General features: G+C 39.4%; 3 protein-coding genes across 8 annotated transcripts; all 3 read left to right on the forward strand.

The window, feature by feature from the left end:
* The first annotated feature begins 4,707 nt into the window (after positions 1-4,707).
* On the forward strand, positions 4,708-9,423 carry rsph1 (radial spoke head component 1). The gene is made up of 7 exons (XM_026177656.2): positions 4,708-4,886; positions 4,979-5,092; positions 5,383-5,488; positions 5,641-5,731; positions 6,033-6,168; positions 7,141-7,212; positions 8,192-9,423. Exons 1-7 carry the CDS (start codon positions 4,836-4,838, stop codon positions 8,312-8,314), a joined length of 693 nt encoding a protein of 230 aa, XP_026033441.1. The 5' UTR covers positions 4,708-4,835; the 3' UTR covers positions 8,315-9,423.
* adprm (ADP-ribose/CDP-alcohol diphosphatase, manganese-dependent) lies at positions 9,328-13,449 on the forward strand. The gene is made up of 3 exons (XM_026177659.2): positions 9,328-10,848; positions 11,183-11,305; positions 12,565-13,449. The coding sequence occupies exons 1-3, from the start codon at positions 10,275-10,277 to the stop codon at positions 12,882-12,884; spliced, it is 1,017 nt and encodes a 338-aa protein (XP_026033444.1). The 5' UTR covers positions 9,328-10,274; the 3' UTR covers positions 12,885-13,449.
* Positions 13,450-14,999: 1,550 nt separating this feature from the next.
* On the forward strand, positions 15,000-24,691 carry map2k4b (mitogen-activated protein kinase kinase 4b). Of its 6 annotated transcripts, none has more exons than XM_026177427.2 (13): positions 15,015-15,238; positions 17,384-17,419; positions 18,987-19,019; positions 20,120-20,222; positions 20,990-21,164; positions 21,993-22,112; positions 22,227-22,346; positions 22,442-22,493; positions 22,586-22,713; positions 23,494-23,571; positions 23,663-23,811; positions 23,907-23,952; positions 24,132-24,691. In XM_026177427.2, the coding sequence occupies exons 1-13, from the start codon at positions 15,127-15,129 to the stop codon at positions 24,243-24,245; spliced, it is 1,266 nt and encodes a 421-aa protein (XP_026033212.1). In that variant the 5' UTR covers positions 15,015-15,126; the 3' UTR covers positions 24,246-24,691. The 6 variants fall into 6 exon arrangements, with proteins under 6 accessions (XP_026033213.1, XP_026033212.1, XP_026033215.1 ...); XM_026177430.2 differs by having other exon boundaries at positions 20,162-20,222; XM_026177428.2 differs by lacking the exon at positions 18,987-19,019 and having other exon boundaries at positions 15,000-15,238.
* The last annotated feature ends 991 nt before the right edge of the window (positions 24,692-25,682 follow it).

Consider the following 25,682-nt stretch of genomic DNA (forward strand, 5'->3'; position numbering starts at 1 on the left):
ACTTATCTCCAAAGCTTATTGTTTTGAAATGTACCATTAATGGTGCGCGGTGACACTTCTGATAGTCATGACAGGCTTATAAATAAAGTCATAGCTGATAAAGCCCTCAATAGAAATTCCTCCAGGATCCTTCTGGGATGGCTTTAGAGATCACAGTGGACTAGCGGTCACATTAGAGAATCTGAGGCTTCTTTTTTTCCTGTCCCAAAGAATCTTGTCTGAGGGACACTTGATGACAGATGCAACAGAAACAAAAAAAACCAACCCAATGTCACTTTAGTGCAGAAAGAGGTTGCCTTAGCTTTAAAACGTTTTTGTTAAACCTTGATAGTACATTAAAAAATGCAAAAAAGTTTTCAATGACATTTTATTGGCTATTAAAAAAACCTCATGAAAAATATGTCAATTCTGGCTGAGATCAGAGGGCATACAGTGGAGGATATAATTCTTCAATCTCCTGCTAAATTTCTGCTTTTGCTCACAAAGAAATGAATAGTCTCTCATTTTTATGGTAGTTTCATTTTAATGGAGAGAGACAGGATAGCAAGCACAATTGAGAAAAAACACATGACATAAATGTTATAAACTACATGAAGAACTACAAGTTCTTTGTCATCAACTTGACCCGCTGTGTTTGGGGGAAGAGAAATGCTGAGTATGACCTAAAGAACAATATCCCCACAGTCAAGCACGGAGGTGGAAACTTCCTTTGAGTCTTTTTTCTGTTAAAGATACAGGATGATTTCATCGCATCAATCTTACAGAGAATCTATGGAGGGAGCTCCCAAGAGGCAACCAAGAAAACTAAAAGATTTAGAGTTTCTGTAAAGAGAAGTTGCTGTTTCCGTAGCGATTGGAGTTTTTACAGGGTGGGGTTGCTAGCCCCACGCCCAACCCTCCTCCTTTCTCATCCGGGCTTGGGACCGGCAATGGCAGAGTTCAGACTACTGAACTCTATCGTCTTCCCTACTGCACTTTACGCTAGTGAAACCTGGCGCTCAACAAGTGCAACTATTCAACACCTGAACGTGCTTCAACAACGTGGCTTGCGGCGAATCCTGAGAATTTCCTACCGGGACCGAATAACAAATGAGGAGGTCCTACGAAGAGCAGGCACCCGCCCATTAGCCGATGTTGTTGCAGAAAGACGCTTTCGCTTTGCGGGACATACACTCAACAAAAATATAAACGCAACACCTTTGTTACTGCTCCCATTCCCCATGGGATGGACGTAGAGACCTAGAATTCATTCCAGATACACAATATAACCATCCCTCCCAAACAGTGGTCACAAATCAGTCCAAATGTGTGGTAGTGGGCACATCTGCTATATTGAGATAATCCATCCCACCTCACAGGTGTGCCACATCAGGATGCTGATCTGACATCATGAGTAGTGCACAGGTGTACCTCAGACTGCCCACAACAAAAGGCCACCCTGGAATGTGCAGTTTTGTCTCACAGCAAAATGCCACAGATGCCACAAGCAATGAGGGAGCGTGCAATTGGCATGCTGACAGCAGGAATGTCAACCAGATCTGTCGCCCGTGCATTGAATGTTCATTTCTCAACCATAAGCCGTCTCCACAGGCGTTTCCGAGAATATGGCAGCACATCCAACCGGCCTCACAACCGCAGACCTCGTGTAACCACACCAGCCCAGGACCTCCACATCCAGCAGGTTCACCTCCAAGATCGTCTGAGACCAGCCACCCAGACAGCTGCTGGAACAATTGGTTTGCACAACCAAACAATTTCTGCACAAACTGTCAGAAACCGTCTCAGGGACGCTCAACTGCATGCCCGTCGTCCTCATCGGGGTCTTGACCTGACTCCAGCTCGTCGCCGTAACAGACTTGTGTGGGCAAATGCTCACATTCGATGGCGTCTGGCACATTGGAGAGGTGTGCGCTTCACGGATGAATCATGGTTCACATTGTTCAGGGCAGATGGCAGCTGAGAATGTCCCAGTTCTTGCATGGCCAGCATACTCACCGGACATGTCACCCATTGAGCATGTTCGGGATGTGCTTGACTGGCGTATACGACAGCGTGTACCAGTTCCCACGAATATCCAACAACCTCGCACAGCCATTGAAGTGGAGTGGACCAACATTCCATAGGCCACAACTGACAATCTGATAGACTCCATGCGACGATGTGTTGCACTGCATGAGGCAAATGGTGGTCACACCAGATACTGACCGGTTCTGGGTCCCCAGACCCCCAATAGCGCAAAAAACTGCACATTCCAGGGTGGCCTTTTGTTGTGGGCAGTCTGAGGTACACCTGTGCACTACTCATGATGTCAGATCAGCATCCTGATGTGGCACACCTGTGAGGTGGGATGGATTATTTCAATATAGCAGATGTGCCCACTACCACACATTTGGACTGATTTGTGACCACTGTTTGGGAGGGATGGTTATATTGTGTATCTGGAATGAATTTTAGGTCTCTACGTCCATCCCATGGGGAATGGGAGCAGTAACAAAGGTGTTGCGTTTATATTTTTGTTGAGTGTATTTTACGCCTACCCCCTCATCGCCCAGCTAAGATTGCCATGACATGGCGTCCACGAACTGGCAAGCGAAAGCAAGGCCGACCAAAGACCACATGGCGTCGAACATTTATGGACGACCTGAGAACTGTCGACATTGCCTGGGACGAAGCTGAAGCAGTCGCTGCTGACCGACATCGATGGAGATCACTAGCTGCCCGATGCGCCGCTCGGCGTAGGAGGAACTAAGTACTAAGTAAGTAAGTAAAGAGAAGTGTCCCAAAACCCCTCATGAGATGTGCACCAATCTAGTGACAAACTACCGCTGTGCTTGCCAACAAGGATTTCTCCACAAGTCATCTTTTGCTTGGGCATGCAAATCAATGTATAACTTTTATTTTTAACTAAGTTGTGCTGGGCAACTTTATCTACATCAGATATGTCAACATTTTAACATTATTGGTATAATGTTTCTGTATGCAGGCAGATGGTGCCAGGTGTTTAATCATGCCCAGGAAACAGGTCATAATAGGCTGTTAAACTGTCACTTATTTTAAAAACCAGTGACAGCGTCATGAGAGAGAGATTAGATGGATATAAATTGACAAGTGAGGTGCTAAATCTCGAACAAGCAGCCAGTGAACCCAGGTATTAGCTGCCCCTTTCTTAAATATGCACTGTTTCAGGAATTAATCAGGAGTGAGATATTTTTAGGAACTGTCCTCAAAGGGACAATGATGCCACAGAGATTATCACCACGGCCACAAACTGCCGTTCATTTATCTTTATTATGTATGTTATTGAATACCTGCTTCAGAAATTTTAAACGGCACCTTATGTTGAGTCACAGAGGGAACAGCTGAACACAGTGGATTACAACCAGAGTTCATTCTAATCTTTAATGCAACAGATGGCAAAATCTCAGGGCTTATGAGTTAATGTCAAAACAAGTTCAAGTTGTCTAAATAAAGAGCTGCAAAGGAGAGGTCATTAAGTTTATTATGTTGGTGTCATTTGATGGACATACTGATTTGCCAAGATATCAAGAAAAATGTTTTTTCATGAATCATTTATTGAAATGCTGTGAATTTTTTTTTTGATTGTGTGGTCATAAAAAAGCCCTTTGGAGCTTTGAAGCAGATTTTAAAAGAGCAAAACTGAACTAAGTTTGACACAATTTATTAAAATGTTAAACAAATTTCTTCCAGTCAGAGAATGCTGCATATAATTGAATTTTTGCTTGATGGATAAAGTTAAAAGATTAAAACTATTAAAACTAGTTTTATTAGATTTATTCAGGTTGTAAATCATGTTTTTAAAAAGTAACTAAGTACTTTAGAAAATTAGTAATCAGTAAAGCAACGGGATTGCTTTTGGGGGGAAGTAATCGGTAATTAGTTACTGATTACTTTTTCAAGTAACTTGACCAACACTGGTAGTTTGTAATACCTCATACCCTTCCACTGAGATTATTGTTGACGAATAGCTTTCAGTGCAGTAGCTCTCACATGCTGTGTCAAGCCCTTTTTCTGTCACTTTACAACATGACTGTCACACACTGTTGATGTTCTGTAGTTTTTTAGGCCTGCCACTTCTTCTTTCGTCCAGTTTTTAAGGTATATTTGTTGGCTAATAGCCCCTTGGGAATTACCTTGCTCATACAAAAATACTATATATATCTGTCAAGGTGTGATCTTTGACATTTTTCATAGATTCAATTAAATGGGTCCCAGTCATGTATTTTTGCCACAAGTAACAAAGTACCTGAATACATCATTTAAAAATGGTTCTTTGCGAAGTTATCTGTTAACTGACTTGAAAACTCTTCAAACCAATTAAAGGAAGAAAGTCCAATCCTGTGGAATTAAAATATAAAGAAATAAGGGGTGGCTCACCATGTTTACTGCTAGAATAACACCCTCCAAAATAGACTGAACTACATTGAATACACTCGTTGCTTTTCATTATGGAGAAGTGGGGAACTTGGCTTTAAAGTTTAATAGAGTAGAGATAAAAAGCTACTATCACATTTTAAAAAACCCATAGTAACTTACAACGTATTCTCCAAAATAAACATTTTTAGCTTGGAAAAAAAAATCGGAGTCAGACGGGCGCCCTCTTGTGGCTGCGTCCGTCCAGTACACAAATGAACATCAATACTGCGCAAGAGTCTTCTCAGGCAAGAGCGCGCCTGGGTCTTTAGCTCGCGTGACCGACGGTTGTCATAGCAACTGTAAACTAGTAGGCTAAAAGAGCAGGTGCAGGATTTTCCCCGTTTTTGGCGCTTCTGTTTCAACTAAAACTACAACACAGTCGTTCAGAAACTGACAGAAACATGTCGGACGTAGGATCTGAGGAGTTCGAGGATGAACAAAATAAACTCGGGGTGAGAGAATATAATTATCGTGTTAAGTTTGTTTGCTGCCGACGATGAACTAAAGCTAATGGTAAAACCCTATTTTGTTTTTACCCGAGCAGGAGTATGAAGGAGGCAGAAATGAAGCTGGAGAAAGGCACGGATTCGGGAAAGCTATTCTGCCCAACGGAGACATTTATCAGGGAGACTATCAGAACGGGAGAAGACACGGACAGGTAGGACGTTTGAGCTGGACCCCTGCAGTCCAAAGCACACAACATTCTGCATGTATGTGCATATCAGCACATAAAGACATTATCCTTTAGATATAGAAAAAGCTGCTAAATTAGATAACAGTGTGGACAGTGCGTGAGAACATTAAGCAGTTTAAAGCAGTCTTACCCTCTAATTACAATTTTATTTAAATATTTAGTCCCAAAGAAAATTCTTAATATTTCACGCTTTTCCCTGATGCTACTCGGGTAAGGACTAATATATATTTAAATATAACTGCTTTCTCCACTAGGGGACATATCGCTTCAAGAATGGGGCGAGATATGTAGGGAACTACCAGCAGAACATGAAACATGGACAGGGAACCTTCTACTATCCCGATGGGTCCAAATATGAAGGTATAACAAATGTGCTTTACATGAGTGTGTTGTGTACTTCTACCAATCAAAATTATTTTTATACAGTCCTGAGAACGTTTTTAAAGCCAGCTGAAGCTCTGATGTTGGTTTCTGTAAGCAAAACTCTTACCACTGCCTCTTCTGACTGCCAGGGTCGTGGGTTGAGGGTATGAGACAAGGTCACGGTGTCTACACCTACCCCAACAAAGACACCTATGATGGAGAGTGGCTGCAAAATTTGAGGTATGTCACAAGAAATGCAATCACAATTGCTATAACAACTTGTAATGCCAGAAGGAGTCAGGGTTTATATTATATATACACTTTTTTATGTTAAGATAATTTACTTTGATTCAACAGTATTAATACTCTAGAGAGCAGGACTTTTTTCATGTTGAAATGTAGTCCCAGAAATGCTGTCACATGTCTTTAACTTCTGAGATGTTTGAACTTTTTTTTGCACCAACATGCTTTTACTTTGAAGTTAGCTGTAACTAGATATGTTAAAAGCTACTTGAATCTTTGCTGTTTTTGTGATTTCCAGGCACGGACAGGGCATTTACCACTACCAAGAAACTGGCTCTAAGTTCAAGGGCACTTGGGTGAACGGCAAGATGGAGTCAGCTGGAGAGTACCTCCATACTAACCACAGATTCATGGGCAACTTTATCAACAACTATGTAAGTTTTATTTTTATAACATTCTCACAAATTGGTCAGTGATCGATCAAAATACTGAATATGTTTTAATGTAGCCTGTGCATGGTGTGAAAAGTGACAATAGCCAAAATGATTATCATGATTTTTGTGATCACTGTTAAGTTATGTGTTATTTGTCATCACTATTCATTGTTTTTAGTGACATAAATGTTTTTATGACACCGTCCTCCTTATTCCCCTAAATTCAGAGCATCATTCACTCTTTTCATTGCACCTGTGTGTATATTTATGTGAGGGGACGACATCATTTGTCCAGTGAGTTAACCATTTTCCTGGAGGCTTCATTAGTCACCGTGCTTTGTGGGGATTTTAGTTAGTTTTTTTAGTTAGTTAGTCGGTTTGATGGACTGTACTCTTTTACTGTACTTCTATTTAGCAGAATTAGATTAATATATGTATGTATGTATATATATATAAACTATTAAATTATGGTGTGCTTTAGCTATAGTGAATTATCTCCAGCTATCTCCATGATTTAACCGTTCTATAGAGTTTGAAGTATGTTTTAATGCAGAACATTTGTACTTCAGCGTAAGTCTAATTTTAAAGAATGTATGTATACTGTAGCATTATTACTTTGATATAAGTAGAGGCTTTAGGATAGGTGCGTCTTCTATAGAGCCCTCAGAATCGCTTCATTCATCACATAATCAAAAGGTCAAAGTGTTGTAAAAAGACTTTTTAAGGAAAAACAAAAAACTCATTTTTCTGTTTTTAACCACAAAGAAAGTTACATTATGCGGCTCCATTCTTGCCTTGTGTATTGTTTTGTTTTGTTTTTTGCCCCACTGTTCCAAAATGACATAGATTGGTGTTTTCAGTGTCAATCAACAGAAACAACAATCAGTTCTTATATCATTGTGGTCTGTGTCATTGTAAATGAGGATGAGTCTGTGCCTCTCTCCCTTATTATCTTCGGTTTTAATTTTGTAGCCGCTTGGCCCGGGGAAGTATGTGTTTGACATCGGCTGTGAGCAGCATGGAGAATACCAGAAAGCAGAGCAGGTAAATCCACTCGATTCACTTGAACAGAAACACGGTGATGTTAAATATTTGCCCCCTTCCTGAGCTACTATTTTTTTTCACACATTCAGATCATCGAACAAGTATCAGACAAAGCTAGCCCACATACCAACAAAATGCACTTTTTTAATGATTTCATTTATTAAGGGGAAAAAAGTCACGAGATAGAGCATTAAGGTCAGCTGATCACAGCTTCTGGTTGTTCTGAGAAGCAGACTAAAGGCGATCGTGGCTCAAGAGTTGGCAGTTCGTCTTGTAATCGGAAGGTTGGTGGTTCGAGCCCCGACTTGGACAGTCTTGGTTGTTGTGTCCTTGGGCAAGACACTTCACCTACTGGTGTTGGCCAGAGGGGCCGATCAGTCTGGCCCAGGGCAGCTGTGGCTACAACTGTAGCTGCCTCCACCAGTGTGTGAGAGTGAATGAATTGTAAAAGCACTTTGAGGGACTCGAAAAGCGCTATATAAATGCAATCCATTATTATTAAAGCACAGAGGAGATCAGGCCTTTGCTGTAGTTGCACATACACTTTTGAACAGTCTGCCTCTTCAAATCAGGACCTCACCAACACTTCTTTAAATTGTCTTTAAAACCTGCTTGAAGAAGCATATTTACATGCTTGCATTTAAATGTGAATTAGTTTTTGATACTTTTCTTTCACTTTGTTTTTTGTTTGTTTTGTTCTTTCTGGTTTGCTCTGAGTTATTATTTTTAGTCATACAGAAATTTGGTCAGCCCTTGTTGTTTTAAAATCTGCTTATAATCAAATTGACTTGAGTGGCTGTGTGCTGGCTGCAGATGTGCCTTGTGTTTGCAGATGTTGTCATGCTCAGCTCACTCTACAGATAGTCATGCTGCTATTTGTGGAAACACAGAAATATGTCTGCATTCTGACTGAATTACATGCCAAAGTGTGTTCTTAGAGCATTTTCTATCTGTAGGATTCATCCTGTCCTCTCTCCAGCCTTTGCAGGACAGAGCTGAGGGTGAGTGGGATGCCACTGTCCTCAAATGGATTCCCAAATGTGTCACAGGCCTAACAACAGAAACTCCTGGGAAAGAGACTTCAGGTGAAATTCAACAGTGACGTGCAAGCCATGATTGTAAAACTACTGTCTGATAGCAGAACCCCATACAGAAGGTTACTCTTGCAACCCTAGAGATTTTGAATTTGAAAACACTGAAAATGTTCATTAAAACTTTAAAAAATGTTCAGTAAAAGGCTAAAATGTTATAAATAATTGTCAATATACTTGTTTTAGGGCTGCACAATTAATAAAAAGTTCATTTTGATAATGATTTTTGCATGGGCAAGCATGATTGATTGATACTTAAATGTATGCTTCACCAGTTAAAATGCAAAAGCAAAAGCAAATCAGTTGCTCCCTAAATCAGTGCTGGACCATCCGCTTGTGCAGATCATAGTTTTTCCCTGCAGTTTCCTGGACTAATGTAGACGACTAACATTATGTTAAAAGAATTTAAAAATCACCAAAATTGAAATTTCCTCCACATTATGAGCTTGTGCCTCCAAGAGGATCACCTGGAACAGCCTTGTTGATTTTAATTTTGCATTAAGTTTTGGTATATATATATTTTTTCTTGATGCAAATAAGGAAGACGAGTTTTATTTTGATGCAGACACAGATGTGAGCATGTGAAAGCAGTGCTAGAAATAATAAATAATAAATGAATAATCGGGACCAATAAAAATGAAGATGGCTTAACAAACCAAAGGGTGACATCATAAATCATCAAGAACATAGGTCCTTAGAATTGGAGGGGGTCATTTCATGTTTGTGACATTTCTGTTGTGGTAAGCAGATCAAAACTAAACTAAGGGGGCAGCTGTGGTGGAAGGTGTATTGATCCGTTATGCTGTTTAGTAAAATGTACTAATACCTCACTGAAAATACATCACTGTTTGTAAAAGTCCTCAAATTGAGATTGTTTTAGCTTGATTTAAATTGCCATGAAGGTTTGGCCATAAACCTCAATGGACTGAAACAACGCCGTAAAGAAGAGTGCTTCAGAAAGATGCAAGAGACTAATTAAGTTATACAGAAATCACTTCAAGTTATTGCTGCTAAAAGGTGGTTTTACAAGCTGTTGAATCACAGGATGTATTTAATTTTTACAACTGCTTCTGTATTTTGGTGTACATTTGTTTAATAAACATTTACACTGTGTAATATATCATATGTTGTTGTTCATCTGAGGTATATTTACTAAGGACTTCCTCATCTATATAGCTTTCAGAAGAATATTTCAATTTTTTATTAATCTTTTGAGTATACTTGCAGTTCTGCTGAAAGACAGAACTGTTCTCTCTAACATTTAAAGGAAAAAAGAATACAAGTTTTTGTCTGTTGTCTTTGCTTTATACTATTTTAGATTAAACCTTCTCCTTCATTATAGTCTTATAGCTATGTCAAATTTGTTGAAAAACAAAACAAACAACACGCCCCAAACTACTGTATAGCCTGTTGGAATAAATACCTGAGTGGAGGTAAGATGGAAAAGATGTTTTTGATTCATGCACTGTCAAGTGAAAGTTAGAGCAAAATTTTAAACATGCTGGGAACTCAAACACTATATATTTTATAATGGAGACCTTTGTTGCAGGGGTAGCATAGGTAAATGAATGTTTCTTTATATTCTCTATAAAATCAATACATTTGTCTTTAAATTTCTCTACAAATCTAGAAAAATAAACCAAAAGAAAAATGTAGTATTCTCACCTATGAAATAAAATATACAATTTATGAGTAGTTTTTAAAGCCAGTTTCCACATTTTCACTTCACGTGTGCTGCGATGAGTCAGTTTCGCTTTCAGCATTATTTCGAAGGATGCCGGAAGTTGTTTTGTTGCCGTCAGTTTCGGTTACGCGCTGGCTGCTGCGCTGTCATTCTAGACAACGGAAGAAATTCTGGCAGGCAGTCAGCATGTGAGGGGGTGGACAGGATACCTGCGTGGAGTCGGTATTTTCATCTTCCTCGGTAGATATAAGGGGCGCACTCAAGCTGATCCGAAGACAACACCAAGAATGGACGACTGTCGTCAGCAAACGCTGCTGTTTACGTTCGGCGTGATAGCTGACATTCAGTACGCAGACATCGACGACGGCTACAATTACACTCGGACTCGTAGGCGATACTACCGAAGCGGTCTCCAGCTCTTGAGAAATGCTCGGAAAAGTTGGTCGGAATCAGCTGTCAAGCCAGCATTTATTCTCCAGCTGGGAGACATTATCGACGGCTTTAACAAGCCCAAGGACGCCTCGGAGCGCGCGCTGGACACCGTGCTGAGAGAGCTGAGCTCCTGCCCCGCGGAGGTGTATCATGTATGGGGAAACCACGAGTTTTATAACTTCAGCAGGAGCGCGCTGCTGCGTTCAAAGCTCAACAGCACGCTCCACACTGACAGGAGCATGAGCACTGCCCCGGCCGGCTCCGGCATATATGCTTACAGTTTCAGCCCTTTCCCCGGGTTTACATTTGTTGTCCTGGATGCCTATGATGTGAGCCTGCTGGGAAGAGAGAAGGCCAGTGAACAATATGTCGATGCTATGAATTTGATAAAGCAGTATAACAAAAACGAAGATCTCAACTGCCCTCCAGGTATGCTTTACTGATAATTACAACATTAATAAAACAAATGTAATTACATTAGCCCAGATATCAAGTAACAGGAATATGCATGTACACAGTATAAAATGCAGTAATATGTATTTAGTTTATTTATTGCCTTCCTTAAACAACTGACAATTCTTAGATGAAAATGTAATTTATACCAGTGAAGGTATCCAGTAGGACAGTTATGTGTTTTAGTAGCATAATTTGTAAATGAGGACCAAAGGATAGAAAACAGGTTTTATGGATTTACACTTGTTATTGACTAAACTAGCTTGCGACCCAACAACTGAGTTGATGATGGTTTGTGTTTTTGTTTCAGCATTTAACAATCTCACGCAGAGATTCACAATGTTCAATGGTGGGTTCAGTAAGGACCAGCTGGACTGGTTAGACTCTCTTCTATCATCAGCTGATGAGAAACAAGAAAAGGTCACAATTGTCAGTAAGTAAAACTTTTAAATACGTTCACTGGACACCTTGCTAGTACAGGACCAAGATTTGCCTTAATTTCTCACGGCATAGGTGCTGAAACCTTCCTACAAGATTTCAGTCCATATTAAGATAAGAGCTTCATGCAGTTGCTGCAGCTTTGTCAGCAAAATGTCTGTGATGGGACTCTCCTGTTCCACCACATCCTGAAAGAGCGAATCTGAGTTCAGTAAACTAACTGGCATGTTCCAGAAAGTAGTTTGAGATGATTTGAGCTTTGTGACATGGTGCATTATCTTGCATTATCTTCTACTGTCCAGTTTTGGTTTTTTTTGCCTGTCCCGTTTGGCTCTTTTGCCATCAGAATTATTGTCTAAAGGCAAAGAAAGATGCCCAACGGATTTACTTTACCAAATTGACCATCCCAGCCTTGCCATAATGGTCCATTTGATTCACCTTTTATTGTTTATTTTATTTTCACTTACTGAATATGGGACAGACTTGACTGGGGGAAAGAAGGGGAGAAAGAAAGAGGGAAAGAGAAACAGCTGAGAAGAGGGACGGGGGAGAAGGGCAAAAGACAAAAACCAACAGAATGGGCAGAAAAAGAAAAAAAAGAAGGAAAAAAATGCATATATCAATCACCTGGGTCACCTGCTGAGAAAGAAAAAAGAAAACAATTAATTAATTTCTTAATTTCTCACGGCATAGGTGCTGAAACCTTCCTATGAGATTTCAGTCCATATTAAGATAAGAGCTTCTTATCTTAATATGGAGCTTTGTCAGCAAAATGTCTGTGATGGGACTCTCCTGTTCCACCACATCCTGAAAGAGCTATATCTGAGTTCAGTAAACTAACTGGCATGTTCCAGGAAGTAGTTTGAGATGATTTGAGCTTTGTGACATGGCACATTATCTTGCATTATCTTCTACTGTCCAGTTTTAATGAGCTCATGCAAACTGGAGCCCTAGTTTCCTGCTCTTAGCAGGAACGGTTCCTGGTGTGGTCTTCTGCTGCTGCAGTCAGTTTCCTTGGTTCTAGGTTTGCAAACTGCATCCAGCACAGAACCAAGAGCATTACACTGCTAACAAAACACCAGCCCTTTGCAAGCATCTGAACAAACAGCATGCTAACACAAAGGTAGCCAACAACCCAAAGTGAACGTATGCTGATCCCAGCTCAGCTTGATCAGAGCCTGATCTTCAACATTCCAGTGCTTCTAGTACAATTTAAAAGAACACATGTGTTTTTATTTTTCCTCCTTTATCCAGGTCACCTCCCCATCCACCCAGACTGCACAGACACCATTTGCCTCGCATGGAACTTTGAAGAGCTCCTGGCCGTCATACGCTCCCACACCAGTGTGGTGTGTTACATGGCGGGACACGCCCACGACGGTGGATACTGCCAAGACGAAGATACAGGAGTGCACCACCTGACGGTTGATGGGGTGATTGAGACACCACCTGACAGCAATGCATTCGCCACAGTCTCTGTATATGGAGACAGGATGGAGCTGAAAGGATACGGGAGTATCACAGATCGAGTGTTTCTGTTTCCATCCAGACAAAAGGACACATACTGTAATTAAAGAATCACAACTTTATCACTTCTGTCTTGAAAAAGAATTATTGAAGAATTATTTCTTGTGTGAGTCCAGTCCACCAGTTAGTTAGTGATACACCTAGGAACTAATTTAGAAGATTTTTGAAAGTGTCCTTTTGTGTTTAATCACACCTGGAGCTGTGATGGAACTGTTTGGATTTTGAGAAATGTTCTTCAGACTGGGAACTTGAAGGATGTTTCGCTGAGGAAGTGGGAATATTATGAGTACACCTTACAAGAAGATAGTGTTCTCGCTGCTTTCCACTTTACAGCACTGAGGTTTTTAAGTTATTTTCAAATGGAAAAACACTGACAAATTAGGAACTATTTAAGGGATTGTAATATGATAATATGAAAACAGCAGCATACTTTACAAATACAGTAGCTCAGATATTTTATTGACACTTATGTTGTTTTTTAATTTATGACAGCGTGTGAATGATAACACACCAAATTGGTGACAACACTTGATTGAAAGTGTTTGATTAAGGCTGTATGAAATAAAGTGAAAATAAAAACCTATCTATGCTCAGTGGATACATTAAATGCTACTGTTTCTTGCATTGTGTGATGTGTTCAAGTTAGTGGTAAATTAAAAATTGAGACTTAAGTTATTCATCATGGGGTGGAGTTATATAAATATAATGATGTGATAGCAGGCTCCAGTGTATGGTATGGTATTTCCATATACATTGTCGATTACCTATTTAACCATCTCTTCCTTCACACTGAAAGCCTAAAGAGCCTGATGGTAGAACCAGTTCCATTGTGGAACAAGAGTGCCACCTAGGGGAGAAAAAAAACGACACTTTTATTGCAAAGCAAAGTTTTAATGTGTTTTTTGATTTGACTGCTGGTTCTACATATGCAGTTTTTACCCCTCAGATGTAAAAGGCTAAATCTACCCGACATGTTATGTAGCTACTCATTTTGGCCCTCAGATTTATCCTGAAATTTTACCATGTACAGATGCGTACTAATACTTGTGTTTCTTCATTAGAGCAGTATTTCTTAAAATGGGACACTTTGGAGGACTGCGGCGGCACAAGGATTATTATTTTACGTTTTAGAAATTTGCGTCATGCAGAGTGCCTAAATTATTAATAAATTAGTTTGTTTAATAAGAAAATCGAAGTTAACATGTTTTATAAGTTCTGTATTTGTTATAAGCTCTCCCCAAAGGAGAAAGTAACACATGCAATCAAAAGGAAGGAGCCAGTTTCCCATACTGATCACCGATGATTTGTGGTTAACATGTAGCAGCAGTCCAGAAACAGAAAAAGTAGTGGTGCATTTGTTTTACAAAAAAGGGATGAGAAAAAAGCTTGACCACTACATTTGCCTCACTGCCACAAACACAAGCCCTTGTTTCTTGAGTATCTCATCATAAATACTCAATTTGGCGTAACCATTGTCTCTGTTGTTTTGGTATAAATGTAGTTATGGAGTTGAACATTAAAAGTGTAGCATTTTTAGCTTAGACTGTAATAACAGACTGGCAGACTTTTACCGGTGAGGTTGGAGTGCTAGTTAGCAGCTACTGCTGATTAGCAGGCTACATTCAAATCACCGATACATATACACATATGTTAATTTGTGCTAAGCAACAGACTAATAAAACACCAGAATTTATTTTACCAAAAATGAAGCATAAACTTCCTGGACAGAAATTTGCGTATCATTTCAAAGGCTGTTTGACATATTATGTGATCCTTGATTATCTTTGATGAGCTGACACATCTAACAGTGTAAATCCAACTATAAAAATCTGAGTAAAATATATTACAAATTAAAAAAGGAAGCTTCATTATTCAACACGAAATAAAAAATGTAATACATTAGATCGTAATGTATTACATTACTTGAGGCGACTTTTGTTGTGATTTGGCGCTATATAAATAAAATTGAATTGAATTGAATCGTCTTTTGTCCATCATATTGTGTTAAATCGCTTAGAATATAAAACAAAAGTATAGAATTGAGTCGATACAAACTAGCCAGAATGTAGAATATGTTATATACATTTGTTATTTATTCAGGTCAAACGTTCAACTGTGAAGTCGTGATTTGCTATTTCCGATTGTCCATAAAAGCAGCAACAGCAGAGACGTGGCCGTCGTTGCGGCTGTTGCGTTCAAGTGGCGCAGTGTCCCGTCTGGAGGCAGAGCGGGCGAAGTTTCACTCTCTGCATTGCAGCCTGAGCGCTGCTGCTGGAATTCAACACAACAATGGCGACTCCCAGTCCTAACAGCAACTCCACTAGCTCTAGCAACAACAGCAACATCGTAGGATCAACGTCGCACCAACTCCACCAGCAAACACAGAGCAGCAGCATGCAAGGTAGGCGAGAACTGGCTCCAGTTCACAGTTTCATATTTCTACTGGGGACATAAGAGTTTGTAGGAAAGGGTAGCCTTTAGCTTCCTAAAAGCAGAAACACTGTAGCCAAGAGAAACCCAATAAGTAAGTCTTTTCGGTCAGAACTTTCAAAATAAATTATGTTACGCGGCCCATGTCTGGAAACGTGATCAATTTAATGCATCTGTTGCAGATGCTCCGCTTATGTTAATGCAAAATGCACACTTTTGCTAAAACAAGCCAAAATAGTGGCCGAACCGCCTTTTCTTTGAGTAAGGTCAATCTGTGCACTTATTTGGTTAATCATAATTAAAATTAAAATGAGCAGTTAGTGACAAGCATCACACATGTAAGTTTTTACATGTTAAATCAGATTTAAAAAAATATTCACACCATGTAGTTGATTAGCCTAAACTAATCAAAGGCTTTACTGTAGGATCTGAGTAATTGTCTGTTGACAAGCAGCGCTTTTACTTTGACGTCTGACTCGTGAGACTTCCGCTAATTCTGTCTTTCTGCGCTTAGCTTCATCTCCATCTCCCTGAAACTGCACTGCTGCTAGGCTAGCAATGATGCACAAGCTTCAGTTTAATTGTTGTACCAACGGGCCTGTAATGGCATAGTCAAGTGTTTTCATTCCTGAAGTTTGAATCGTACATCTCGACTCTACCTTTAAAAGTATTACGTTGTTTAAAAAAATGAGTTCTCCAACTATTTTAACTTTTTCGCCTTTGTTATTAGCAGAGGGCTGCTACAAGTAGCCTCAAGGCCTACACTGAAGTGTACTTCTGTCCCCGGTCAGGCCACTGTTTCAGTGCTTTGCTCCGAGTAGCAAAGAAATGATGGAGCTAATAAAGTTAAAGTTGGGGCTATCAATTCTATTAAGTGTCAACATTAAATTCTGTTGGCTTCAGGCCATACATAACGTTACTTGTCTTCCTTGTGTTGCTAACGGTAGTTCTGTCGGTGGTTTCATAACGTGTTGACACAAATCACCTCTATTTGTTAAATAAATTTAAAGTCTAAGCCTTTATATTTGTTAAGTGTACATCTCTATCTAGTTAATGCCTCTAAGCGCACACTGTCATCTCTTATCGGACAGGCAGACCTCGTGACAAAACCTGTAGTCAGCTAAGATTTGTTTTAGTGAGGTCACACATTTTAATAATGTGCTGTGAGGAACAGAAACGTCTACTGAAACTTAATACATAAAATCAAATTTTCTTATTCTACATTAATCCACTGTGCATATAAAAGAGGATGATCGCAAGAGAGTCCTCAACGAATAGGAATAAAATCACCAAAATAATTATTAACACTTGACAAAAATACTTAACTAAAAAAGGGAGACAACGTATTAGTTTAGTTTTTGCGAATGCAATATCGACATTATGTTAAAATTGAAGTAACAAACAGAACTTTTGTCCGTAGGGTTTTTCTTACAGGAAAAGCACCTTCTTTGACCTGAGGGTTTAGGCCTTGTCTTGCTTACTTCTGTTTACAAATTAGAATTAGATTTCAGAAGCAAAGATAAATCACCACAGAAACTTTTGAATGTGTGTAAGGAGCGGTTGAAGGTGACTGCTGTCAGGAGTAAAGTTGCTCCTGGTGCTGTGGTATATGGAAGACTAACACCCCCCATATAAGTGTCATTACAAGAGGAGGGGGGGAAAGTCAATTTTTGGGCTACAGCTCCATAGGATGCTATTTGTTCTGACTTGCTTGTCACCCCCTATGAAACCCTCAGTCCTCAGAGTAGGAGTTCTCCGCTATAGTTGAAATTCTGCAGATATACAGGGAGTCATGTAGTGACAGCTGATGGGTGTTTTGGGGGGTTAAATAGAATTCTTATTGTCATTCATAAACCTTGATTACACACACATGTAAAGTGCTTCACATACATTAAGCTGTGTTTTCTTCCAAGAGTTGTCATTTCATTGGAAAAAGCCAGCAGAGCAGGTTAGACAGACTTACATGTAATAATGGATGTGCTCATAGTATATCAGGAGGGCTTTACTCTGGATTTTATTGATTATTAAGCGCCTAATCTTAAGCCTCAACAGCCATATCTGACTTTGTAATTTCTTGCTCTGTGGCAGTATCAAATGTTTTATCTAAACCTTGCAGAAACCAACACCTGCTGGAGATGTCAAAATGAAACAGGTATTCAAACTTATTTTATAAGGTTTTAGTCTGATTTGGGGAGATTTCGTTTTTTGTTGAGTTGAAAAAAAAAATTATTATTATTATTTTTTTTTTTTTAATTTTTAGGGCCAATCTTGGCAAAGGAATTTATTGAAATGTCCCCATCGCTTCCCTCTGTTGGTCTTTTTCTTTTGTTCGCATAAAGTTATTTTGTTTTCCATTTTTTCCATTTTTGTAATACCTGTAATTGTATCATCTTTTTTTCTGCATGTTTTCAACTGAGTTTCTATGTTAGAATGACCTGATGTAGACAGACCCCATTTGATGAGACACTGTTAAGTGTGGTTTCCATTGTATGAAAGGTATACCAGTTGAAGTGGCACATGCAAGTTTTTAGTGGCTGGCCACTGTGAAACTGTGGTGTTCTGCTAAGCCAACAAAAAGAGAATATCAGTCTCGTTCCACCGGCAAATACCAGTCATCACTAGTGTGTTCATAGTATTTTACTACTGTCTGTTTATAAAGCTAACAAACATCGTAGCTTTTAGTATTAATTTTATTTACCTCCACCCCACTCCCCATTGTGATTAAATTCAACAGTTGCATGTAATTAACTTTATTACCAAGAATTTGCAGCATGAAATATATTCTTGTAATACAAACTGTTTTTGTTTGGGTTTTTTTTTTTTTTTTTTTTTTTTGCTAAGACTGTTTTATCAGCTAGCTTTAACGTGTAGCCCTTTGTTTTATTTTTTTTCCCCACAAAAATGTAATTTTCTAAGATATTAGTTTATATACTTACATTTAAGGTACAATGGCAAACAGTGACATTGAGTTCGTTTTAATAAGCTGTATTTTGACTTTGTAGTGCTAAGCATACGTTAGCAAAAAGGGCTAATGCCAAACAAAGTATAGGAAACAATATAGTTTATTTTAATTTTACTGTCACTTTTTAATACAATCCACTTATTCTTCTATAGTACTTCATACACTGATGATACAGTATTCAACTTTAATAATAATCTTGGCAATATGGGAAAATTGAACTATTTGCTTTTTTGCCATATGCTTTTAGTACTGCTAACAAGCTAGCAGCCAGCTAACCTAGCTTGGCACAACAATTGCTATCTATCTATTAGAGAGGTCACAGGAAGTAATTGCAAAAGCCTAAAACAGTTTTATATAGGCAGCAGTGACAAATACATGTAATTGATTATTGTTCTGGTGGTAGTATTTGCAAGTGGAACAGCAGAAAGTAGTGCCATATGCACAGTGCCACAAGACTGGCAGAACATTGGTTTTCAAAATTGAAAGTAAGATGGTACTGAAATGACTGTTAAAATTGAACTATTTTGCCAGTAATACAGCAAATACTACATCGGTTATATATGGCAGTGCACTGAGCAAGACCCACCAATATGTGGCACATCTTTTGCCAGCTAAAGCACGTTCTCAGTATCCTGACCTGTTTTCCATTTTCAGCATTGAATCATGCTGGGACGGCACTTATCAAACGTGGCCCATTTAAACTCTTAACAACACATTTCAAGAAAATGTAGTAAAAATGTTTTTTTCTTTACTTCAGGGTTTCAGATAAGCCTGTCTGGAATACCCCAAAGTAAGCATTAGACTTGCACACAAAGCACACGACCTCTACTCTTTGTGGGGACACCTCAGTAGTGTAAAGGAGCATCCTTCCCTCTGTTATTGTAGCCATATTCAAGACTGGGCTCATTCTTGCCTCCTGTTACTGAGCTTCAGTCTTGATTCATGGTTTATACTATTATATACATGCACGTGCGTAATTGGATAACACAGGTGAGAGGATGCCACTGTATACTACTGAAACAGCCTGTGTGGTGCTCTGGTAGTGGGAGTCTGTCCACTGTTCACTGCTGTTAATTGTCACAAATATATTTATTGCCATGAAAGATTCATTTGCACTGGGGCTTAAAAGGCTAAGGGATCTGTTTGCATTCAGGAGCTGGTTGGACAGGGCATGGCAGAGACAACTTAACACTTGAACTCAGCACTTTCAACAATGCCTAAACTTAATTACCAACTCTATTTGGGTGATGCATTCATATACTCACATGCACCTAACAGTTAATTCAACCTATGTGTCCTCAGTCTGAACGAAGTGCTGTCTTGAGTGTTGGGTCGCTTTCACATGTCAGTGGGAACTGTTTAGTGTTGACATGCACATTTATAAAGATTATTGATGGAAACATTCTGAACATGGATTCCCAATGTTAGCACCCTGCTTAGTGCACAGCATACTAGCCTGATAGCTTGCACACATGCTGCATGCCATTTGTTCAGAAGGTTCTAGCTAAAAGGGCTTGTGCAGTACACCTATCTGAACACTGGGAACCCCTGTACATTTTTGCTTGTGTTCAAAACTTTTTGCTTTCTCGAAGCTTGAGAAGAGCTTGAGAACTCCAAAACTTCATGCCACAGATTTTTTTTCCCCACCCTTCCCTCATAGTCATATTTTTCAAATGCAACTGCATAATGCATATGAATGTGTTTATACTTGGATCATATTAAGTTGCTGTGGCATATTGAGACTTATCTCAAGTGTAGAAAGACAATACTGAGGTAAGAAAGGCATTTTATCACACCATGTGTATCCTCTGTCTTCACCAGTTGGTTGAACCCACAGACTGGTGTGCATGTGGTGGCACTGTGCATCTGTTTCTCTCTTTGTCCTACCAGGTAAACGCAAAGCTCTGAAACTGAATTTTGCCAACCCTCCAGTGAAACCGGCTTCCAGGCTCCCACTCAATCCAACAGTTCCCTCTTTCCAGAACCCTCACATGTGAGTAAAGATAGTTGGGACATGATGTCACTGGAACTAGATAAGAGGTTGTATATAGAAATTGAACATAGCCTCTGGACCTGATAACAGTAGAGTGAATTTGTCAGGCCAGCAGGGGGCAGTGCCTGGTTGCAAAAAGTAGTCCTGTTGTGTAGACGTTTACAGAGAAACAACACTGCTCATTTGCTTCATAACCTCAGGAAGTACGTTTTGATTATTAAGTTTCTTTGTGAGCAATTTTCCAAAATCTCTTCAAGTTACTATGACAACAGAAATGCACTGACTACATTTGCTTCTGTGTAAAACATTTGTAGAGTTGGTTTTTATGCTAACCACCTTAGCTTGCTAGCAGTTTTTTTTTTTTTTTTTTTTTTAAGTTGACATGTTGCTACATTTCCTGGCAATTTGTTGAGTGCTGTGCAATGGCACAAAATCACTGACACGACTGTTTTTCAGCACATGTTCATATTTCTGGTTGCACAACATGCAGTCTAAGTTGGGGCATATCCTTAGAAATACTGCTTAATAGCACTAATGGTGGTCTAATCTTTATGCATCCTGCACCTTTAATATCATGAGGGGATTTTTTTTTTAATGATAAAAATATTACAAATACTATGTTCATATTTTGCCATCTTGTCAAATCCCACATACCCGATCAGATTTTAAAGCCGGTTCATGGAAACTTTACAGTTCACATAGAATTAATTTCTGATTAAAATATAAGTGATTAAATCTAAATGCTGTCATCGTCCCACATTCAACAGAGAGCGCCTACGGACACACAGTATTGAGTCATCTGGGAAGCTGAAGATCTCCCCTGAGCAGCACTGTGACTTCACTGCAGAGGATCTGAGAGACCTTGGTGAGATCGGCCGTGGGGCGTATGGCTCCGTCAACAAGATGGTCCACAAACCCACAGGCCAGATCATGGCTGTCAAGGTAGCCCAATAATAGACTATTAGTGATCTGGAGAAGTTTGTGGAATCAACCAATTCCAGTCTCTGGCCAGTCTCTAGGTGCTTCTCTACTTTTTGTTAAGCTGATGCAGAGCTGCTGTATTGAGGTCATATATTGTAGTGTACTGCATGAAAATGTCACGTCACCAGAGGCCAGTCTTTACTGATCAACAGGCATCTGAACTCAGTTTTGCAAAGACGTCCCAACCAACTAATATTTTAGTCGATTGTACTAAAACGAGTCTGACAGTAAACGTCTCTCAAAGTGTGACTAACATTAGCCGTGCAAGCAGCAGCAGTCTGCCCACACACCTGGATGGCATGCAGTGTGCACTGCAGGTGGTTACATGTTAGCTTATTCTGACAGCCTTTTTAGAAGCATTCATTGTGTAGATGAAATACTGACAGACTCTGATTTTAGGAAAAATGCGTTGTTGAATTTTGAATAACATGATAACGAGCTCATTGGAATTAGTTTCGCCGATGCATTTTAGGGTCGAACAGTTTCATTTCTGACTGAAACAAAGGTTTACTGAACTAGCATCAGTGTTGTGGTCAAATGACCTCTCACTGTTAAGTGGATGTGGATGGCTTGAGTGGTTTATGTGCATTACTTTTATTGAACCCAGCATGCACACGGTGATAGCAGGTGAACTTGCAAGGTATAATAAATAACAAAAATGAAGGCTGTTCAATTCATGTCCATTGCTCTCTCAGAAATGAATTCTCTTGTTAATGCTGCTAAAGTTAGAAATGTGGTTAAAAGTGTGAGGCTGAAACATGCATGTCTGTTTTCTGATGTGTCCCTCAGAGGATTCGCTCCACTGTGGATGAGAAGGAGCAGAAGCAGCTGCTGATGGACCTTGATGTAGTGATGAGGAGTAGTGACTGTCTCTACATTGTGCAGTTCTACGGCGCCCTCTTCAGGGAGGTCTGAAAAACACACCCACCTGTCTTTTTTTATGTTACCGAAACAAAATATACCTGATTCATTCAGTTGATTGCAAATTCTTGAAGGAGTCTAACCTTTATGTCTTTGTTTCAGGGGGACTGTTGGATTTGTATGGAACTTATGTCTACCTCATTAGACAAATTCTACAAATATGTATATTGTGCATTAGATGACGTCATTCCAGAGGAAATATTAGGCAAAATAACATTAGCAGTAAGCAACGATTTCATATTCATGTAATGTAATTTTCCTGTAATGGCATGCATAGCATCAAATAATTAACCAAAGATTTTTTTTCTCTTTAACAGACTGTTAAAGCACTGAACCACTTAAAAGAAAACTTGAAAATAATTCACAGAGGTAAGTTTTCTCATTTTATTCTGATCAGCTATTACTAATTAACTCTCGTCCCAGTTACATTATAGTTAGGTCGTCCTTTACTGTGTTTGCAGACATCAAACCTTCCAACATTCTTATGGACCGAAAGGGGAATATCAAACTGTGCGATTTTGGCATCAGCGGCCAGCTGGTGGACTCCATAGCCAAGACCAGAGATGCAGGCTGCAGGCCTTACATGGCAGTAAGTAATCAACTGCACTGATTAAGAAATATGCATCAGTTACATGTGAAGGAGTAAAACGGGTTGATGTTATTATCATATTTATTAAGAACCTTCATTTGAGTTGTTCATACCTTGCAGAGTGCACCCCAAGCAGCCAAAACATTTAAATCTTCTGCTTAATATTGCATGGGTTACCCTTGTGTTCAGTTCTGACCAATGGGGGCACAGACCTGTGCTGTCGAGCAACTGATCCTTTGGATTGTAATAAATCAGGCTTGCTGAAAAGAGGTTGGAGACCAGTTCAGTACCTATAGCCAGGGGTGTGCAATTAATTTTCCCAAGCGGCCACATGAGAAGTGGAACTGTTGTGGAGAGATCAAATTAATACTGAGCAGAATTGAGTTCAGCTTATTAACATCGCCCTCTGCAACAGTCCAGCTTCTCGTGTGACTCTTTGGGAAAATTAATTGTCTGCCCCTGGCTTAAGCTGTGTGTCAAGTCATTCCTCGGTAGTTTTCACTGCACAGAGGGTGTTGCAGTTGGGAGCGAGTCTATGAAGGATTTCTGACAGTGTTTAGGTCGGCAGTACACCTTAAAGTAATTCCATATATGCCATTTATATGGGCATCCTCAGTAGAACTTTGCATTTAATGACAAGTTCACTTCACGTGTCATTGGATTTAAAATTGTTGTGACTGACATGTATTTTGCATTTGTATGATAGAGTGAAATACTGTCGTATGGGGTCTAGTGAATTATCTGTGTATCACAGAATATTTCCATTTGTGCATTTTGCAGCCTGAAAGGATAGACCCCAGTGCTTCTAGACAAGGCTATGATGTCCGGTCTGATGTATGGAGTTTGGGAATCACCCTGGTAAGACTCAAGGGTTTTATTAAGTTAAGCTGTTGCGATAAGGATAAATCCACAGTGTTAGACAATCACAGTTCTTTCTGTTTGTTATCAGTATGAGCTGGCAACAGGAAGATTCCCCTACCCTAAGTGGAATAGTGTTTTCGATCAGCTGACGCAGGTGGTAAAAGGTGAGCCTCCCCAGCTCAGCAACTCAGAGGAGAGGCAGTTCTCCCCCAAGTTCACCAACTTTGTTAACCTATGGTAAGCACAATCACGTAAAAATTGATTGGGGAACATTTTTATGCCCACTACATTTGGCACATTGCCTCTGATTTGTTCTTTTTTTGCCTGTCCAGCCTTACAAAGGATGAATCAAAAAGGCCAAAGTACAAGGAGCTTCTGGTGAGTTTCAATACTACTTAAAATTGAAATGTAAAAGTCATTTTTATTTGCTGCAGTAAATACAATTTTACCCCAACTCCTAGCTCTGTGATATTTGAGGATTTAGGCTAAACCAACTTTAAATTAGCTGCCTCATACAGGATGAATTGTCACTTCAGCTTTGTGTATCTCTCCTGTAGAAACACCCTTTCATTCTGATGTATGAGGAGCGTTTTGTGGACGTTGCCAGCTATGTGTGTCGCATTCTGGATCAGATCCCTGCCTCTCCTATCTCGCCCATGTATGTCGACTGACAGTTAGTCCAGGGAGGGTGGGGTGAGGGTTGGGGGAGGGGGGTCGTTAGCCAACAGTGGGTTGGACACCAAGTTTTGTGACGCGACGTTTGACATCTTAGCCCTAAGAGTTAGGTGGGATCACCAGTTTTTTCTCGTGTTCCAAAGAACAAAGGAAGTCTAAATTGCTCAGTGCAATGAGACAAATATCCTTAAGCAAACCTTTCAACCTCCCATCACCTCATTTTAAAATCCCATAATATTGTCATTTATCTTCAGTCAGAAAAACTTGAAGCGAGAACATTGTCTTAGTAAAATGCAATGTATCTGTGTATGTGAGGGGGAAAAGGAATAGAGTGTGTATATAGATATAGATATATATCTCATATGTACTTGAATTTGTACACAAATACAGAATTTACCAAATAAAGTGGTGAGCAGTGACGCTCTTGATGTATGAACAAAAATAGCCACCCAGTGGATTGTACATTGTGGACTGTATGTTTGCATATGTGTGTTCACCTCTGAACTGTTGACATGTACAAATGTATGCAGATAGGTCTGCTGTCTCAACAGTCTTTTCATGCATTTGGTTGAGAGCACCTTTACTCACAGCAAATGGTTGAGTATGCAAGAGTGTTTCTGTGTGGAACACTCGTGGATTTGGTAGCGCAGCTTTCTTTTTCTTTTCTTTTTCACTTTCCCCCAATATGCAATCTGTGAGAAGCTGTCTTGATAGAAACATAAGACAACTGCCATTTCTCACAAACTGGCCTCAGTTCATCTCTTTTGTTATCATTGTGTTTGAGTTATAAAACTAAGCATCTCTTTTTGATTGAGAATTTCCTGTGTTAGTCTTGTTGAACAGAGCTGGTGGTAGAAACTCCTAATTAGAAGTAATATCAAATGGCAACACCTGGTTTAATGCAACTGGATTTTTGTCATTCAAAGAGGTAGCTACAGCTAAAGACAACTGATAGGTTAAAACAAAAAACAACGCATGCTTCCAAATATCCTTTATAGGTTTTTGTTAATAAAAAAAGACAAAGGACAAGATGATGTAACAATAGCTAGCTAAGATGAGAAGCAGACTAGCAAAATATATGTTAAATAATTCTGTCCAAAAAAAAAAAAAAGGTTAAGATTGGTAAAGTAAGGTATACTAACTCAATAGAAATGTATATTTTTCTACTATATAGTTCTAGTCAAATGGATGAGGAAATGGAAAAGACTGTTACGCTATTATCATGCTAATAAATTCAAGTTTAACATTTAGCTAACCATATTTTTTTATAAATGCCTTCACCTGCATTTTAAATGCAATCAGTTTGCATTAAGGCATACTGTCGTTCTTTCAGGACCACCCAGAAGTCTCCCAGGCTACACACTTTTTGTCCCACAAAAACATCCTCGTTTCCTTGCGAGTAGTGGAAGATGCCCTCTACCCTGGTGTAAAGT

The sequence above is a fragment of the Astatotilapia calliptera genome, chromosome 8 (assembly GCF_964374335.1).
Source record: "Astatotilapia calliptera chromosome 8, fAstCal68.1, whole genome shotgun sequence".
NCBI classification, from domain to species: Eukaryota; Metazoa; Chordata; class Actinopteri; order Cichliformes; family Cichlidae; genus Astatotilapia; species Astatotilapia calliptera.

What these genes read in the sequence shown, in the direction of transcription:
- map2k4b (XM_026177427.2), top strand. Translation starts at nt 15,127, where the DNA reads ATGGCGACTCCCAGTCCTAACAGCAACTCCACTAGCTCTAGCAACAAC. An exon ending in ACAGAGCAGCAGCATGCAAG is followed by an intron (nt 15,239 to 17,383) that starts GTAGGCGAGAAC and finishes TAAACCTTGCAG; the next exon opens with AAACCAACACCTGCTGGAGA. An exon ending in GCTGCAGGCCTTACATGGCA is followed by an intron (nt 22,714 to 23,493) that starts GTAAGTAATCAA and finishes TGCATTTTGCAG; the next exon opens with CCTGAAAGGATAGACCCCAG.
- adprm (XM_026177659.2), top strand. Translation starts at nt 10,275, where the DNA reads ATGGACGACTGTCGTCAGCAAACGCTGCTGTTTACGTTCGGCGTGATA. An exon ending in AGATCTCAACTGCCCTCCAG is followed by an intron (nt 10,849 to 11,182) that starts GTATGCTTTACT and finishes TTTTTGTTTCAG; the next exon opens with CATTTAACAATCTCACGCAG. An exon ending in AGAAAAGGTCACAATTGTCA is followed by an intron (nt 11,306 to 12,564) that starts GTAAGTAAAACT and finishes TCCTTTATCCAG; the next exon opens with GTCACCTCCCCATCCACCCA.
- rsph1 (XM_026177656.2), top strand. Translation starts at nt 4,836, where the DNA reads ATGTCGGACGTAGGATCTGAGGAGTTCGAGGATGAACAAAATAAACTC. An exon ending in ACGGGAGAAGACACGGACAG is followed by an intron (nt 5,093 to 5,382) that starts GTAGGACGTTTG and finishes TTTCTCCACTAG; the next exon opens with GGGACATATCGCTTCAAGAA. An exon ending in CGATGGGTCCAAATATGAAG is followed by an intron (nt 5,489 to 5,640) that starts GTATAACAAATG and finishes TCTGACTGCCAG; the next exon opens with GGTCGTGGGTTGAGGGTATG.